Genomic DNA, 13,735 nt, shown 5'->3' with positions numbered 1-13,735 from the left:
TTTACTTTTGTGACATTTTTGTGAACTTATCCAACTTAACTGGAAGTTGACACTTACGGTTATTAATGCTTAGTTCAGCACATATTCTTGAATAACAATTCTCATAAAAATGATAAATTAAGTAGGTCAACATTAAGATGATGTTTCTAAAAATCAAATATTATCATGACTACATTTTAAACATATTTTACTCATATCTGAAAGTACCAAGAATAAAAATGGTAATAATTCCCACAACTGGATGACCTTTTTCTCCATGTTGACTTACTCAACTTATCATCCATTATAATATCTAATTTATCCTCTAAGGTACTTGTTGATTTCCAGGTCTGTAAATATTCACATTGATTATTTCTCCACAAGTGAAAATTTCAACATCTGCTTTCATGAATACAAATTTTAGCAAATTTCATTCCAAGTCTCAAATTTAAGATGATGAAACATTTTGTTTTATTTATAAAGCACTAGATAAATAACTATCACTAATTATTGATCAACTTACAACATAATAAGCTAGGCACTAGTTGACATGTTTTAAGCTTTTCATTTCAATAATTCTCACAATGACATAAGACTAAATGCGTAATAGGAAAGGTATAAAATTTCAATCACATGAATTGCAAATTTTAATTAAAGATTATACCAATTTAGTATGATATACTTGACGACCTAATAACTGAAAGATACACTAAAAACAAGGAAGCTACCTTTGTTTTTCCTAATAAACATTGATTTTAAGAAATATCAGGGTTTTTGGAAGCTCTGATTTAGAGGGAAAAAAATCTCCACTGCTAACATTTTTTTTTTTTTTTTAATCCAAAAGAGACAGGTCTAATTAAAGCCTTGGGAGTTGAATAAAACAGTTCACAACCCCAGAGTTTTCTGTTACCTTCCCCACAATTCAGGCTGGTCTAGGACAACAGAGGGAAGAATGGTCTTCCCTCATTCCCTCCAACTGACACTCATTCTGAACTCACCTACCTCCTGTTCTCCAAAACACGCTCCTTTCTAAGGCACCTTCAATCAGGAAGCTCAGACTCCCTATATACCCACCACTCAAGACCATCTGCCTGAAATGGAGCTGCCAAGAAGGTATAGGGTTCTTCCTTTTCTTGTTACCACAATTTCACTAGAGAAAGAAAAAAAAAAAGAAGGCAGCAGCAGCATACCTCTCACCTACCTCAACTATGGTGGGTACTGAACAAAGACTATTTGAAAAATATTAAATATAAAGAAAAAACTAGACATCAACTTAAAAAATATGCAATGGAAACAGACTTCTTCAAATTATCATAGGAACAAGGGAATTTCATCTAACCAACCCCACTGCATTCTTCATGATATTCTTCCTCCTTTTTGCCCATTCAAGTGACATTTCTCTAAGACCAAGCATCTTAACAATTCAATTGCTTATCAAAAATCATCCTCAGCTCCCCCAACCCTTTATGATGACCCTCTTGTAACAGTTATTATCTAACTCATCTGGCCCGCACATCCTCTTAAGGAGATAGTACAACACTTGGTAATTGTCAGTCTTTATGTATGTTAACTCAGTTATTCTTCTAACACTCCTATGAGATAGACTCTATTATTGTCAGGATAATGGAACCAAAGTCAGACATTTAATAACCTGCACAAGATCAAACAGCTGGTAAGCGTCAAAACTGGGATGGGAACTGGGAATGAAATGCAACTGGGCTCACTCCAGAGTCTAAGCTTTTAACCATCATACTTCCCCTACATTTCCCAACCCTGTGCCCTTCTCTGGACTTAGTACACATTTGGGAAAGATGCTAACAAATGAATTTGGCAAAGTAGCAGGATACAAAATAATATCTAGAAATCAGTTGCATTTTTATATGCCAATAATGAACTAACAGAAAGGGAAATTAAGGAAACAATCCCATTCACAATTGCTTTAAAAAGAATAAAATACCTAGGAATAAACCTAATCAAGGGTAGTAAAAGCTCTGTATACAGAAAATTATAGGATACTGAAGAAAGAAATTGAAGAAGATACAAGGAAGTGGAAGCATATACCGTGTTCATTGATAGGAAGAATTAACATCATTAAAATGCCCATACTACACAAAGCAATCTACAGATTCAATGCAATTCCTATGACATAGTTCACAGAACTAGAACAAATATTTTAAAAATTTACATGGAATCACAAAAGGCCCCACATAGCAACAGCAATCTTGAGAAAGAACAAAGTTGGAGAAATCATGCTACCTAATATCAAACTATACTACAAGGCCATAGTAATCAAAACAGCCTGATACTGCCATAAAAACAGACACATAGATCAATGGAACAGAATAGAGAGCCCAGAAATAAACTGACACCTTTACAGTCATTAAATATTCAACGAGGAAGCAAGCACTTATAATCGACTAAGGATAGTCTCATTCAATAAATGGTGCTGAGAAAATTGGACAGATACATGCAGAAAAATGAAACTAGACCACCTTCTTATACAACACACAAGAATAAATTCAAAATGGACCAAAGGCTTAAATGTTAGACCCCAAAACATAAAAATCATAGAAGAAAACATTGGCAGCAAAATCTCAGACATTGTTCATAGCAATCTTTATTGAATATATCTCCGCAGTCAAGTGGAAAAAAAAAAAAAAAGATGGGACTACATCAAACTAAAGAGTTTTTGCACATCAAAGGAGAACAAAATAAAGAGACAACCTGTAGAATGGGAGAACACATTCACCGATACATCCGATAAAGGGTTAATATCCAAAATTTATGAAGTACTTACAAAACTCAACACCAAAAATACAAACAACCCAATTATAAAAATGGGCAAAGGACCTGAACAGACACTTCTCCAAAGAGGGCATACAAATGGCCAATAGATATATGAAAACTTGCTCAACATCTTTGAATCATCAGAGAAATGCAAATTAAAACCACAATGAGATACCATCTCAAACCTGTCAGAATGGCTATGATCAATAAATCAACAAACAATGGCTGGGGAGGATGTGGAGAAAAGGGAACCCTTTTGCACTGTTGGTGGGAATACAGGGAATGCAGACTGGTGCAGCCACTGTGGAAAGCAGTGTGAAAGCACCTTAAAAAATTAAAAATGGATCTGCCTTTTGATGCAGAGATCCCACTTCTGGGAATTTATCCAAAGAAACCCAAAACACTAATTCAAAAGAACATAAGTACCCCTATGTTCATTGAAGCATTATTTACAATCACCAAGATATGAAAGCAGCTCAAGTGTCCATCAGTAGATGAGTGGATAAAACAACTATGGGGAATTTACAGAATGGAATACTACTTGGTCATTAAAAAGAAGAAAATTTTACCCTTTGCAACAGTCTGGATGAACCTGGAGATCACTATGCTACGTGAAATAAACCAGTCAGAGAAAGACAAATACCATATGATTTCACTCATACATGGACTCTAATGAACAAACTAAACTAACAAGCAAAATAGAGACAGACTCACAGTGAGCAGGCTGACAGCTCTGGGGGCAGGAATTTAGGGATAGAGGGACTGATCAAAGAGGAAAAAGGACTCATGGACATGGACAACTGTGGTGATTGCTGGGGGGAGGGAGGTATAAGGAGGTTAAACAGTAATGGGAAAAAAATACAATAAAATTCTTTTTAAAAAAAGAAGAAGATATACCTTCAATGCAGTAGCTGCTGTCAAAGAGCCCCCAAGATAACCTCTGAGTTCTTAATTTGGGTAACTAAAAAATGCTAATAGTTCCTTAAAATAACCTTCTCTTTCATCCCTGTCGGGAGTAATCAGGTTCAACTTATTTCAATTTTTAAAAGTTCCAATTAACAGAAAAAAAACCCCTTAGCAGTCAATTGCATGATATTCCAAAAATGTCTTAATTACCCAAGCCTGCCTAGCCATAACTTAATAAATGCTTTTTACTCTTAAATCAAACTAAATATGGAATGTAGTCCTGGGGAAAAAATGAGCAATTGATTGCAAACCATTTTAATATCCTCATGAATCTTTTTTACGGAAATAAAAACAACTTCAGTGAAGCTCTGAGACCTTATTTACAAGTTGGAGGACTCCAGGGATGGGAACCCCAGATTTAAGTGACCTTAGAAGATGAAGTTAGAAGCAGGGAGTCCAAGCACCAGAGAAGCTTATGTGACACTGAGTTTTGTGAAGACTCTTAGGTAGTTACACCTAATTGGCCATCTAGCCTTTCTATAGTTTAAGTAACAAAGGCTACAGTTTCCTTAGAGGTGCAACTAAGGATTTGGACCTCTAATTCCAATGTGATTCTCTTATATGTTTAATTAGATGAAGTTCATTTTGACTTTCTGAAAGTCACAGGTCATACTATGAATCCATTTCAGTTATAAATTCAAAACAGAAAAAAACTAAGCAACCTCTCTTTGCCAAATATACCCATGCAATGGAAATATGTCATTTCAGCTAAAGGAAAGTCTTTTCTTCCATATTTTTTGATGGCAGTTCATTACATTTTACCTCCAGGCTACTTGCTTTCTTTTAGCAAGATCCATTCCACATAATACTCTTAAAATATATGGGAGGGAAATAGGCAAAAATACTGCATTTAAGATATTTTGCCTAAGGGGTCTAACATACAGACTCACTTGCTCACAAACATACACTTACATTGGAGAACATAGTCCTGGGAAGTGGTGGGAGGAAATAAACCCTGAAGGTACATATTATAACAGATCTGGAACCTAAACCTTGTGTCACTGAAATGTACATGACACATTGGTAACCCATAGCAACCCAATTCTTCAAAGTGGTTGCTGATGTCAGAAAACTAGGGCACCAAAGTCTAATAATTACAGCTCTGAAGACAAATGAAGCCACAGCTAGCAAATGTCACTTACTGATCACCATGTCACTGCAAGGCATGTATTTTTTGTGAAGGTACAGTATCAAATATAACACAAAGGAATACAAGGGCTTCTACTTGTATCATATTCCATCTTCAAATCCCAAGATTAACAACAAAAGCTACCATAGCCTATTTGGTAACATTTAAAGCTTCAATTTAATGAAAGAAGATTATATTATAAGAAAATTAACCCCTACCTCTTCCATCTTTCCTCTGGAAAAATTTTATTTGCTACAAACGAAATAATCTTTTAGAAACAATAAAACAGTTACAAAAGGGCATTCATTAAATTATGGTCTCTGTGAAATGGATTTCTTATTTAACCTGACATAAGGCAAAGCATTATGTTTCATTAGAAATTTTTAAAACCACTCTGATCTTTCAGAGCTTTTAAAGCTAGTGAGCACAAGATTTCCCCTAACTTAATATCTGTAGAAATCATTCGAATGTGAATTTCTAAACAATAATGAAAAGAAAAACACAGTGGTTTTAAATATCTTAAATGATGTTAAGGCAAGAGACTTTAAACTTCACCTCTTACTATTTTCATTATCCAGAGGACACAAATAGAACAACTGAAGTTAAATATCAAACCAAAAACAAGACGAGCAGTCAGATGGAACCCATGTCTCCCAACTCGGTTTGTTTCAAAATCAATAATAATTCTTTCACAGCTATACCTAGCTGACCACCTAGTCTTTCTATAGTTAAAGAAAATGAGTCTTACACAGTTTATATAATTTGGAAAGTGTTGTTTTATTGTGTTGTTTTTTTTTTTTTCTTCTTAAGCTTAATTTAGGCAAAAGTTACTTTGGGGAGAAGAGTCAAAGAATAACTAAAAAAAGAGACTAAGAAAAATATGGATATTTTGTTAGGTTTGCATTATTATAGTCTTTTAAAAGAATGTTTGAAGTAAACAGAATTTGACACTTAATAATTACAGTCAACCCAAAATATTAATTCATTTTCTATTTCTTTACCTTTGTTGCTAATGTCTTTTGTATAATTAACTGTGTGTATATGTGCACCCATGGGTGTGAGTGTAACGGTGACCCACTAAGTTGAAAGCCATATGTGACATAATTCCCATTGTATAAAATAAGAAAGATAAGCTATACTGTTTTTAGATCTTAGAAATAAAGTTTTCAATTAATGAGCTCATAACTAAGACAAATAATATGGTAGGAAAGAGAAGATATATAGAAAAAAGAACATGTATATGTAGGGAAGAGCTAAATGTTTTACCATTTTTGATTATCAAAGGGCAAATTTTATATTTTAAACCACACAATAAGTATGATGTCAAGTTTGGACAGATTACTGTATCATCTCCAAAACCCAATTGCTAATTTATGAAAAACAACACAGGAAAAGCAAGAATTCAAGAACCAGTGTACATATGTTTTACAACTGCATTCTGTGTTTTCTTACCCTGTATGTTGTACAGTCGGACACTGTGGGTAACATGTTCTAAAAAGCAAGTCACATCCGAATAAAACTTTCCACGTTGCACTCTGACAAGGGGCTGGGTTGTGTAAACATAAGGCTAAAGAGGAAATGACATGTTTAAGAAAAATATTTGGCTTTTAACTTTTCCAAGAAATGTTTATATAATAGTTTCCAAAATGGCAAACACATATCACCTGATATTTGCAATTTTAAGTGAAAACCAAACCTTGCAAAGTATAATGTGCATGTGCTATAAAAATTAAATATAAGGTTTTTCATTATACAAAAATTAGTGAAAAAATAAAGTAAAAATGTTACAACTTGATTGGCGTACATCTATACATATTCCTCCCAGCTATAAAAATTTTGATCAAACTCCTTCTAAATCTATTGTCCATATGTTATTTATTAGAAAGAGCAATCGTCCTGTAGTAGTGACATTTTCCCAAGCAAACAGTTATTATAACCACGGCCCCCTAATGTTGAGCGGCTGGGGCAGGTGGCAAGATGACCACAGGGAGTCATCTAAACAAACAGGAAGCAGGATTCAGAAAGCATTTTATTCACAGTTAGGGTTACTACTCTATAAACATACTGCCCTTTTACTTAAAAGAGCTAGTTGAATATAAATTTATAAACTTGAACAAAACCACTGATTTAGTTCTCATTATTTAGAATCTAGATTCAAGAAAATATGGGACTAAAACATGTAAGTTATGTGACATAGGAACAAATTTAAAGCAATTATGAAGTTATATTTTCTTAAATATTACACACCTTAGAAAGTTCAACAAATGCATAAAAAGCTAGGCTTGCAATGTGAACTACTTATGTAGCATAAGATTTTCGGAACTATGTAATTGTCTTCCAAATTTATCTCTTTGGCTAGAGAAAAATATTCCGAAGTTAACATAAGGCTTTACAATTTACAAAGTCCTGTACATAATTAGCACATAGCTAGAAAGCAATGTAGGGGACTGAACCCGGCCCAGTGATTTCTGGGCTCCTGCTTTTTTCGGATATACCCAGCTGCCTCCTTCAAGGATGTGCACTTATTTTTTCTTTGTAAACATATGATAATTCTCTTTATTTAGAAAGAAACATTAGAGCTATTTAAAAATAAAATAACTTTAAATAAATTAGTTACTACAGTCCATGCATAATATTCCATAACACAGATATATAAAAACATACAAAACTGACTACACAAAAATGAAAAACTACTGTAACAAAACAAAATAAAAAATTAATAAATTAAATAACACATGGAGAAAATTTTGCAATATATAGGAAAAAGGATTAATTTTACCATATATAAAGAATACTTACAGAACTATAAGTCACACCAACAGAAAAATTATAAAAGAACTTAAATAAGATCTCTCAAAAGAAAAAACTGGAACTATTGTAACAATATAATCAATAAAATATACTTAAAAAAAAAGATGTCTCAAAAGAAATATGAGAGATAAATGTATAAAAAGTTTATCCTCACTAATAATCATAAAAATGTTAACAGTAAAATATTTTTCACTTATTATCATAGGTATTCTTTTAATATGACTACTTTTCAGTGCATGAAATGGTATATTCAAAAGTTACTCTTAAAACAACTGGCCGGAGTGAACATGTAGTCTTTCCAGAGAAAAAAGTAGAATTTATCAAAAGCCTGAAAAAGCCTCATCCATTAACACAAAATGACTCTTCTAGAAAGTTATTCTCAGGAAATAATTAGCTTTGCATAAAATAATGCTATAGAGAAAGCTTATCACAACATTACAGGTAGTACGGTATTGGCAGAAAACAAACATATACAACAACAGAAAATTATTCTTCTTTTTAAATTTTTTTTACATTTACACAAACACACTTTTTCATCTTTTTTTTTTTTTTTTTTTTTGGTGGGAACACTTAAGCTCTACTCTCAGCAAATGTCAATGATACAATACAGCTATCAATTGTGGTCACCATATTATACACTAGACCCCTCAGGTTTTATTCATCTTATAGATAAAACTTTTTAACACTAAAATCATGTTTTCAAAAAATACACCATCAGATTGTAAGCACTGTCACAATGAAAAATATATAACGAAGTAAGACAAAACCTAAACTTGAAGGGAAGGGACAGTATGTTTAAAAGACAGTAGTAACACATCAAAATGCTGGTAGTGGTTTTCATGGACTTATGGAATAGTTGGTAAATTTTATTGTTTTTGTTAGTATTCTGCATTTTTAAAATGTGCCATAATGTGCATATACTACCCTTTCATTCAAGGATGGGAAAAAGAGTTCTTTTATTTTTTAAACTACTGTAAGTTATGAAAAAATGGCCCAGTGGGCTATCTGTTTTTCTAGAGTAACTCAGCTCATTAGCACTTACCTTGGCCTCCCCATCAGGCAAGAAAAGGTAGGCACCACTTTTGTCCTTTTTACTTGTGGTTCCATACCATGAAAAATGTACTTTTACTTCTTGACGTTTACCATCTTCTTTACTTATCATTTCCTAAAGAGAAAAATTTTAAAGGCAACTCACTATTAAGATATTAACGATGTTGCATCTGGTTCCAGGTATATGTAGATTTTAAAAAATTACCTCAGGAAAGACTGAAAAATGCTAACAGTAGCTAACATCCACAATTCTTGAATGAATACCCAAAATTTTATACATAACCTTAGAATTTAAAACCCTCATAATAGAAACAAAGTCAGAACACCCTTTACCAAGCGATACACAAACTAGGACATTGAGACCAATGTTTCTCAAATCTTCTGTAGTGAAAGAGCAGAATTATTTTTTCTTTCCAACATGCATGAACCAATTTTTTAATAAAGTACAATAAAAGTGAATTACTAGAAAAATTAAATTAAAATCAATATATCAAATATACACTAAAATATTTTATTAGACTCAGTAGGCATACATTTACTATCAAATTATTTTCAAAGTTTCCATAAACATTTCTAAACACTCACAGCTTCTACACTTTTCTTGTGGACCAATAACAAACCAATTACAGAGCAGCACCAACCACAGACCAGACTTGTGAGGAGCCACAAGAAGGTTCATAGAACCCATTCACCCGTTCTCCCAGAGTATTTATTTGTATAGACTTTTTTCCCTTTGCACATGTAATCTGCATATATTATAATAAAACTATAAACCTTCTATTAATTGCAGAACTATTCAGAACATACCTCCATAAGCCCAGATTGACCAAATCGAAGCTTAATAAAGGAGTTCTCTAGAGTTATATCTTCTTCAGCATTTTTTATATTCTTCATGTTGAAAATTCCTTTATTTTCTATGTTACCATTATATAGGATATATTCAGCTACATGTGGATTTGAACTTGTTGATTCTAAAAGCGTATACACTTTCAGTCCCAATGGTGGCATCTGTACTAGAAAAGAGATCTTTAAAAGATAAAAGAGAGAACGTGTTAAAGAAAACCCATTTATACTTCTAGTGAAAACAACAAGCTACCATACTTTAAAAAAAGAATATAATACTATTCTATAAATACATTTTGATAACTCACGAGTAGAATATCAACATCTCATTTTATCCAGGTAATCTAATAACTTCAAGTTGGTAGGACTATCAAAGACATTAATGCTTTTATCCAATAAACAAAATTATGTGACCATACTCAACTGTCCTACAGTGCTCGTAATAAATGTTCAGAGGGGGAATCTCTCTGTAAAAGGGCTTACTATGAACAATGATTTTTCCTAATTATTAGGAATATTTTTAACCATACTGTATTTCAGTACATTAAAAATAAAAATGGTCAATGTAATAATATAAATAATAAGCACATTAGTTCAGTCAACACTAGCCACCAAAGCGTGGGATCTAGTAGACACTGAACAAGGCTTAGAGGGTGCACGTACTCTAGACAAGACCTCTGCCTTCTAGGAGCTACTTTCCATTTTCTAGATGGGGTGTTTCCTATAAAATCTGACAAAAACTTGTACTATACTTTTCATTTCTACTTAAAGAATTATGAATTTATTAGAGCAGTGAACACTGGCATTTAGCAAATGGAAGTAAATCACTTTGAGGTCAGAGATTATGGCTGTGTCTTCTGAAATAACAGTTAAAACTGCATGCCAGACTCTAAAATTTCAACCTAATGATGTTGGGGTTCAGTTTAATATTGCTTATTTTAAGAAAATTTCCCCCCAAGATTTCGATTTCTTGAGCCCAGATTTTTCATAATTATATCTTGGAGAAGCATCTTACTCATTTTAGGAAGTAGTTCTTTCATGATATATTGTATCTCTCCTTTGCAATAAAAAGTTGACAGTATCTAAAGTTGTGTAGAAGGGTGGTATTTATCTCAATTTCATTAAATTGAATTAGACAAAAAAAAAAAAATCAACATTTTATTAGTAACGATTACTTCATTACTTCAGGAAAAAGTAATATATATACTTACAAAGATATACAATATACACGCTAATATGTACTAATAGTAACATAAAACACACATACTAACAAATACATTAATATTCTGGGAAAGACGGAACCTATTTTCCTTTAGTGTTATTTAACTAGCCAGTTAAACCTTCTGGTACTTACAACTTTAACCACTTCACATACAACAACTTGACAGCTCTATGAACCATGTATACATATATAAACTGGTTATAATTTTATTTTAATTGATTTTAGAGAAAGAGGAAGTGTTGAGAGAGAGAGAGAGAGAGAGACGTCAATTAATTGTTCCACTTATTTATGTATTCATTCATTGGTTGATTCCTGTGTGTACCCTGACCACGGATAGAACCCACAGCCTTGGCCTATCAGGATGATGCTCTAACCAATGGAGCTACTTTGCCAGAGCCCTGGCTATAATTTTTAAATTATGCCTCTCTGTAAGATCTATGGCAAATACATACCTCATAGGCTGTTTGTGAAATAGTACTGGTTGTATCCCAAACTGCACTCATCTGAATTTCCACAGGCTTTCCTGAAGTGGAGGACACTTGTGCTGTTGGGGAACTCACATAAAGCGAGACCATCGAGTTTCGTTCTTGCTCTGAAGGATTACAGACCACAAGGTACCTGCAAAAACAGCTGCTTCACTATTGGGAACTCAATATATCTGTAGTTCTTTAATACTATTTGTACGATCTCAGCTTATAGATAATCATAGAGTCAGCATGAGGAGGAGAATTATAAAGAACATTCTGGTGAGATTTTTGGAGAACAGGCAAGTTCATCACAACAAATACTGCACAATACAAAGGGTAATAAAATAATGATTCACTTTCTAAGAATAAAATGTTATACAAACAGAAGATGCTAATAGAACTGTAATAAAATTGTTTCCATGTCCCAGAATATGACCTATATACATCTGATTTTATTGACCTGTCTAAAAGAATCAGCTCTATGCAACTAATATCGTGATCCCTGCCTAATCATGCTAAATAAGAAAATATATAAATTGTTTGCAATTTAACCATAATTAATTTCAACTAAAATCTTGACATTCATTTTAGACCACTAAATCAGTGAAAACATATGGCTATATATGTGGAATCACATAATTCACGCATGTTTTATACACAGGGGTCCCTATTATCAAAGAAATTTAGTTCTGAAAAAAAAAATCTGAACTGAATCCACTTAGAATAGGGGCTAAAATTTTATAATAGTGGTGGAAAAAAGATTTGATTTGGACTTAGAGAAAGGAAAATTAAAATGAATTTACGCAATATTTGCAACTAGTGTTTAATATTTAGAGTGAACAAAAAAGTGAATGAACTGAGTGGGGTTCTAGGCACTTTTTTCAATATTTCATACTAGTATATTATGATATCTTTCATGTAACATTTGTTTTTACGGGACAGTTTAAACATAGCTCTATTTGTTCCAAAAAAGTTATGGACTTCATCATTTTTCCTAAAGTCCTCTCTTAAGTTTTAGGTATTTCAAGTAATTCTCAGCTGAAGAACCTAACACCCTTAGTTTTCTCAATACCTGACTCTGCCAGTATTCACTGTTTCATGGCTTTTCCTGGGAGTAGAAATGTTCTAGACCATCACGTCCAAGACTTTATGAAATCTGTAGCCTTTGCAAGATTCATGACTTTACTTTATAATCGATTTGTATATTATCTTCGATTAAATCAAAGGATATTCCCAAGATGACATTTGACCAATACTATAACTCATTGATTCACCAGTGAATATCTTCACGATCTGAAGTATTTTGTTTTGTATATAATTTTTTAAATGCAAGAATATAGAACTGAAGTCAGATAGCAATTGCTTCTCTCCCTGAGTCACAGAAGGTAGATCAGAGATGGTAGAAGCAAGCTCGCATTACTTATTTAGTGCATCAGAAAGTCTAGCAGTACTCCTTTATCCCACATACGTGTCCTGTGATTTCAACTGCATTACAAACTTTTCATTAAGAAATAAAATTAATACCTGCATTGGCCAAAACCAAAATGAAGGACAATAGGAAAACACAAAAATAAAGAAAGCGAATGGAGCATAAATTCTAGAAAATGTTTCATTTATAAATTATTTATCAGGAGAAGCACTTATGGTTGAAAAAAAAAAAAAACTGAAATAATTGAGATCCCTTATGCATATGAGCAGAGCAGAAGCCATGCAGTCAAAACATATTTACAGAGGCAGCTGAAGCCTCCTAATGCCATATAAACCTGCCTTACCCACAGAAGCAATTATCAGGAAGAGTGAGGATAATGCCACCTTGAGAGGAATGCTTAACTGACTTACCTGAGGGATCTGTCAACCTCTTGCACCCTCCCACTGCCCTGTACCAGAGCTTACATTTAACCTGGTGGTTCTCCTACTGTGAACACACTGGAGAATCATAATGGCCAAGATTCACTGTTACTAACAGGACTCTACTATATTCTTAAGATGAGCCAGAGAAGAAAAACAGCAGAGGACCACTCATCCCCAGCACCACAGGTGTTAAAATCAGCATCCTAGAAGGGAGTGATTTACCAGGGAACCCCATGTTCACAGACTGAAGCCAGTCTCCTAACCCTGCAGAAGCCCTGAGGCACACACACCCAGGTACTGAGCCTAGAATTCCCACTGGCAAGTTCCTTGGATGCTCCACTACACAGAATTGGTCATAAAGATTCTGATAATAAAATGCAACATGTGCCCAAGCAATAAATTAGGTAACAAGCATCCAGAACACTGATTCCTTCCCATGGGATAAAAGAAATGACTCACATTTAAAGCAAATAATAATTTTAACCATACATTTGGTTTTGTACAATATTAAATCACTTTTTATAATAAGCTGTGAACTAGGTTGTGTTTTGTTTCATTTTAGTAGCTAATTAGTATTTGAGCATAATGATGTTTCTACTGTACTGAATGATTATGTAATTATCATGCCAG

The 13,735-nt window shown here is 33.3% G+C and overlaps 1 protein-coding gene across 1 annotated transcript in view; it reads right to left on the bottom strand.

Annotated features, from left to right (window-relative positions):
* The window catches only part of MAN2A1 (mannosidase alpha class 2A member 1), a 165,600-nt gene that overhangs the window by 30,199 nt on the left and 121,666 nt on the right, over nt 1-13,735 (bottom strand). Inside the window, exons 13-16 of the mRNA XM_090276551.1 lie at nt 11,240-11,405; nt 9,530-9,748; nt 8,715-8,837; nt 6,314-6,428 (exon numbers count right to left, since the gene is read on the bottom strand). Coding sequence (XP_090132677.1) covers nt 6,314-6,428; nt 8,715-8,837; nt 9,530-9,748; nt 11,240-11,405 — 623 coding nt within the window. The remainder of the gene's footprint in view (nt 1-6,313; nt 6,429-8,714; nt 8,838-9,529; nt 9,749-11,239; nt 11,406-13,735) is intronic.

This window comes from Furipterus horrens, unplaced genomic scaffold (genome assembly GCF_987537825.1).
Source record: "Furipterus horrens unplaced genomic scaffold, mFurHor1.1.pri manual_scaffold_5, whole genome shotgun sequence".
Taxonomy (NCBI): domain Eukaryota; kingdom Metazoa; phylum Chordata; class Mammalia; order Chiroptera; family Furipteridae; genus Furipterus; species Furipterus horrens.
Note: the sequence above shows the minus strand (reverse complement) of the source record. Positions and strands in the feature narration are given on the sequence as shown.